This window comes from Alosa pseudoharengus, unplaced genomic scaffold (genome assembly GCF_046254945.1).
Source record: "Alosa pseudoharengus isolate Yale_2024_CS ecotype anadromous, Long Island Sound unplaced genomic scaffold, YU_APseudo_1.1 YU_APseudo_1.1_scf_1, whole genome shotgun sequence".
Lineage (NCBI taxonomy): Eukaryota > Metazoa > Chordata > Actinopteri > Clupeiformes > Clupeidae > Alosa > Alosa pseudoharengus.
In genome coordinates this window covers 13,559,005-13,565,004 of record NW_027468564.1, presented here as the reverse complement: position 1 = coordinate 13,565,004, position 6,000 = coordinate 13,559,005, and the positions used below count along the sequence as shown (strand labels likewise).

The 6,000-nt window shown below is 42.0% G+C and overlaps 1 protein-coding gene across 1 annotated transcript in view; it reads left to right on the top strand.

Annotated features, from left to right (window-relative positions):
- Positions 1-6,000, top strand: part of LOC143121448 (protein NLRC3-like) — a 69,941-nt gene that overhangs the window by 19,406 nt on the left and 44,535 nt on the right. The window contains exon 6 of the mRNA XM_076281815.1: positions 5,244-5,357. Coding sequence (XP_076137930.1) covers positions 5,244-5,357 — 114 coding nt within the window. The remainder of the gene's footprint in view (positions 1-5,243; positions 5,358-6,000) is intronic.

Here is a 6,000-nt window from a genome sequence, read left to right as displayed (position 1 = left end):
CACACACACACACACACACACACACACCCCTAACACCTACTATAGACTTGTACAGACACACACACAAACATGTACACACGCGCACAGCGCGCACACACACACCTCACACCTACTCATAGACTCATATACACACACACACACACACACAAGCGCACGCACACACCTGTACACACACACACACACACACACACCTACAGTGGTTCCCTGTTAAGTTTGGACGGGTTCCTTCAGGAATCACGATCCCCATTTTCTCGGCAGAAATGGCACAAACTGCAGTTGACACAAACAACCACAAGGTGTCACTTTGGTGCCACTACTATTTTTGATGCGACTGCTTCCATGATGCAGTTTCCATAAGTCAGTAGAGCAATCAGAGAAAGCTGAGCCATTACCAAACATATATGATAATACAATAGCGTGAGTTTATATATCTTATACCCTATTACCCTATATTATAAAAATATATCAAAGCACTTTTTGCGTTTGAATGTAGCACGAAAAAATGTTTAAACAGCTGGACAAATGGTTTAGCTAATTGATTATATAACCTGTACACCAGCAATTGTTGAACATTTACCTGTACAAGTACATTGACAGTAGCCCAGCCTAACAGCATGTTGTAGGCCTACTGTAGAAATTTCACTTAAATTGCAACCGCAACATGCCTGCTTGCCAACGTTCAAACGACAACGAAAAAGATAATAAAACAACAAGAGGGTTGAGTCTGAATGACACTGAGTTTTTGTAGTTAAGAAATATTTTCGTATAAAAAAATGGTCATTCTTCAATCTCCTTCACTGACGCCTATGGAAAAGGCTTAACGTCCCAAAACAACGATCAATGATCATCAAATTTCTCTCTCACATTGCTCCTCATAACCATCTATAAAAAAGTGTTTTTTCTTTTCTTTTTGAGCACATCCGAATCCTAGGACATAACGCACTGGACCTTATAATAGGCTCGAGATATAATTCCAAAGGGGGCAGATAGGGGCCACTGCACTTAAAACTTAAAAAGATGAAGCTTTCCGAACTTTGAAATTGCGATCAGTGACTGGCATCGGGTGAACGAAGCTTTTCGAAGTTGAACAGGCTATTAAAAACTATTTGCGCACTTCCATGTCACAGGAGAGACTGGGCTCTCCCTTCTATGAAAAAAAAACGTTAGGCTACCTGCAAACTGGCCTATGATTTCATTGCTGAGTTTGCGGCAAAGCAAGAAAATGTTTTTTTTCCTGAGTCAGGATATGGCGAGTCAGTGTCATTTATTTGTCCAATGTTAGCCTATAGATACAGACCAGTACATCTTATCAATAGTTTGAATGTCGTGTGTGTTTCTGCTCATTGACAAATACCGTTCAGCACAATGATTCATGCCCAATTAATTCCCCCTGTTAAAGTGTTCGCCTTTACACTATTTGGTTTCGTGATGTAGCCTATGATAAACACCATATGGCCAAATATGTGACTCAGCTAATGTTATAGGCTATACAATTGAATTTCCCCTCTTAAAGGCAAGCTGGTGTAGCTTATTAGACTAGGCTACTATTAAAATACACCGATGGTAGCCTTGGCTATGTGTAAAGTAAGCTATCGCATGATTTCATGCACGTACTGTAAGTGAAAAGGGCCTTGCATCTGTCAAGTTCGCACAGGGCCTCGCATCCCCTTGAGACGGCCCTGCAGCTCCTCTTAAGACAGCGAGGAAAAAGTTAAAATACGCGATAAACCCGGGAAAAGTTGACAGGTTTGTTTCGGTCCCGGTGATTATTTGTGAAATTGTGCAAACGAGGAAGGAGGAAGGAAGGAGTCGTAGCATGCAAGCTCTCAAATTGACCCAGTAGCCTAAGGCATCAATAAATTGTTGGGACTGGGGAGGGTCATGCGTTTTTTCTCAATCACTTTGGAGGGTCATAGGGCTGTATTTTGGGTCACCAGCGCATGGCGTAATACTCGTTATTCACCCGCGGAAAGTTGAATTCGGTATTTTGCACGTTTATTTTTTAAGCATTGCGCCCAGGGGTGTGGCAATTAACAACCTAGGGAGGGGACTCGCGCATTGTCTAAAAATCGCTATCATACACCACCTAAACCTGGTCAGAAGTCAATGGCGAGTTGTTCATATGCTATTTTAAGAGCGCATGTCAACAGTCATATTGGCAGGTGCACGCATCCTTCTATCATTCATGAACGCACACCAGCGCACGTCCATGCAAAGCATTAAATTGCACGATTACAATGGGAAACATAATTAGAATAAAGATATTACGAAATACTGTACATCTCATGATGAGTAGTTATTCACCATCATTTGCAAATTGGTAATAACACGTATGGAGCACAGCTGAAGACGCACTGTCACGAGATATAAGCAACTCCTCTGCAGGATAAATGTTGTTTTATTCAGTCATTTGAGAAACATTAGGGTAAGTGTTGCTTTTTCCAGCCTATGTTTTCGATGGTAACCCATTGTTATTCAATAGTGAAAGTAACTGCATATAACTGTCTTGTCGTTGACTGACTCCTTGGTGAAGTTAGTTTCACTTTGCCAATGAGTTCAAATAATAGACGAGTGCAAATGCGTGAAGGCTATGCTAGGTTTTAGTAAAGCATGGTTTAAGAATGACTATTCCATACGGTCTCGCAAGCAGCCTCCTTCAAATGCGCCGTTGAGTGCCAAAATACCGATGCATTTATTTGACATATCAATTCTCATTGGTTTAAAATGATGTTACGCCCCAAACACACCCATATGACTCATTAAAAGACCTAGGAACACCTTGTTACGCCATGCGCTCCACTTTTGAGAACGAAACCCCTCCCAATGTGAACTGGACATCCAACTAAATTTGAATAGACTTTTGACGAGTGACGATGCACTTTAGAATGTCATGATAGGGCCCATAGAAAAAATTCTTGCTGGCGAGGGAGGGTCACGTCTTTTTTGACTAACGCTCCCAAAACTCCTCCGGTAGCCCCTTAATTAAATAAATAAGGAACAGTCCCTAATTGATTAATAGCCTAGGCCTACACCAGCAATTGTTGAACATTGACCTGTACAGGACATTGACAGTAGCCCAGCCTAACAAGCAAATGTTGCAAAATACATCAAAAGACGCAATTAATCAGAAATAAATAATGTAATCTGCATCGCTTTATTTAACAAACTGCAAGCAACAAGAGCATTGAGTTCGCTGTAAGGCCAAACCCAAGAGCAAAGTCTATCTGTTAAGGCAGTCGATAGGCTATATAACAAGCTGTGTGCCTGGAAAGACGATAGATGACGGCTCTGGTCATCCCATACCCTCCCCCCACTTCCTGTAGCCTACCATTATGAAGGCCTGTAGCCTAAAACGACTCGTTGCCTTTTTGTGACATTAAGCTTTTTCACGTTAAGCCCCCCTCCCCCATCCCCTTCTTTCACAAGCAGTGGGGGAGCGCGGGGCACAAAGTAACACTTTTTGGTAGACAAAGGAGGGTTCTCCGCGCTTCTGTCGTTTGGCCACAATCCGTTGCAACCAGGCCAGGACAGATATTTTAGAGAGGAGAGACGCCGGTGCAGCTCAGATGTCTTCTTAATTTTCTTTATTCTTTAGTAAAAGGTGCAGAACATTATTCAACTTTGACTAACATTTGACTAACGAACATCGAAACGTTAGTCAAAGTTTAATAATGTTTTGCACCTTTTACTAAAGAATAAAGAAAATTAAGAAGACATCTGAGCTGCACCGGCGTCTCTCCTTCTCTAACACTTTTTGGCTTTGGCTAAATATTTCTAAAATCATTTGAGTTTCACTAGTCACATGTTTTAACAAGCAACACTTGTTATTGAACTAATAACAGACGTGTGTCGAAAATTGACTTTATTTTCCATACGGAGAAATGACATATGCAGAGTCTAACCAAGGTCAATCTTGCCAAAAAAGTCCTCAAACCTGAAAACACATGAGGCAAAAGTGCAAAACATCACAAAACTAACTAAACTAACACGCATATTTTTGTATTGCAATCATTGTAGCCTACAGTAACAGCGCGTAACAGTCGTTTTACTCCCCGGATGCGCTCATTATAAAGAACGTTTAACGTGTCCCAAAAACAGCTATCAATTAATCACCAAACGTCTTATAAACAAGTATTGCCAGGAGCAACACCTTGCAAAAAATGATAACAATAGGCCTAGGCCTTTAATAGCTCTGCTCCTGTCTAGATTCGAACTCAGAACTGCCTGAAAGTTGCAGACCTGTTCTGGAAATACGTGCATTAACCCACTCGACCGTCAGACAACGCTATCTGCTTCGAGTAGGCCTATTGGGTAGGACTGTAGCCTACACTGGTTGCTGTGGCACAGTCTTGAGTGACCGAATTCGTTTTTCTTTGTCATATGAATGCTGTCATTTTGTTAACATTACTGTTAAGGAGATGCTGTAGGCAAAGTCTATATTTCAACCTCGTTAGTGTAGTAAAAAAAATCAGAACTATTCACAAGGTTTCTGGGCAGCATATTTATGTTCTGTTAGCAAGCGAACTTCTCATGACTACCGACAAAGTAGCCTACTGCCAGCTGACGAAGCTCTCATTTTAAAACATTACTGAGAGACAGACACTGTACAATCAAGAAATCTTGCCACTGAATCCAAAACTATGTTTAACATTATGTACAAGGCTTAGGCTACAGTGGACTAGCATGTTGCAGGGGCTGCTAAAAACACAGAGAAACGCACTGAAAACTCGGCCAATCACAGCCCTTGCTGTCGAATTCGTCTGGTTCGACCGTGGAACTCCACAGCGGACTATGCTGCCCCCAAGCGGCTGCAGTTGTACTTACATTTCACCATTCACCATGATCGTGAATGAAGTGTCAATTTTTAACGGGGAACCACTGTAACAACTACTCATAGACTCGTACACACACGCGCACACACACACACACACACACACACACACACACACACACACACACACACACACACACACACACACACACACACACACACACACACACACACACACAGGAAATGAGATGGAAAGGTATTACCTATTCTAAATGGTGGACACCATATATGTGATATAGAAACCTATGAAAAATGATATTAGGAGTATAGTGTGTGTGTGTGTGTGTGAAAGAGAGATTCATTCTAAAATGGAGCATGTATTGTTGTAATATGACTGTAAGTGTGAACAAATGCAATCATCCACAGAAGAATGAGTTGTTATTGAGTTTGTTGTGTCTCTTTATGTAACCAGCCCACAGACACACAGACCTCCATCTCCAGTGCCCAGCTGTGTGTCCATGAAGAGTGATCAGTCCATGAATCCCATTACCACGTTCAGCAGTGAACCAGTTCCATCAGGTCTACAGTGAGTAGATCAGTCTGTATACATGTCAGTCACATGCAATTCAACATGGCAAGTGATATGAATGAGCAAAGGAAAACACACACACACACACACACACACCTACTCATAGACTCGTACACACACAGACACACACACGCGCACACACACACCTGTACCCACACACCCCTAACACCTACTCATAGACTCGTACACACACACACACAAACATGTACGCACTCGCATGGCGCGCTCACACGCATGCACACACACACACACACACACACACACACCTCACACCTACTCATAGACTCGTACACACACACACACACACACACACACACACACTCGCATGCACACAGCTGTACACACACACACCTAACAACTACTCATAGACTCGTACACACACGCGCGCACACACACACACACACACACACACACACACACACACACACACACACACACAGGAAATGAGATGGAAAGGTCTTACCTATTCTAAATGGTGGACACCATGTGTTATAGAAAGTTATGAGATATGATATTAGGAGTATAGTGTGTGTGTGTATGTGTGTGTGTGTGAAAGAGAGATTAATTCTAAAATGGAGCATGTATTGTTGTAATATGACTGTAAGTGTGAACAAATTCAATCATCCACAGAGGAATGAGT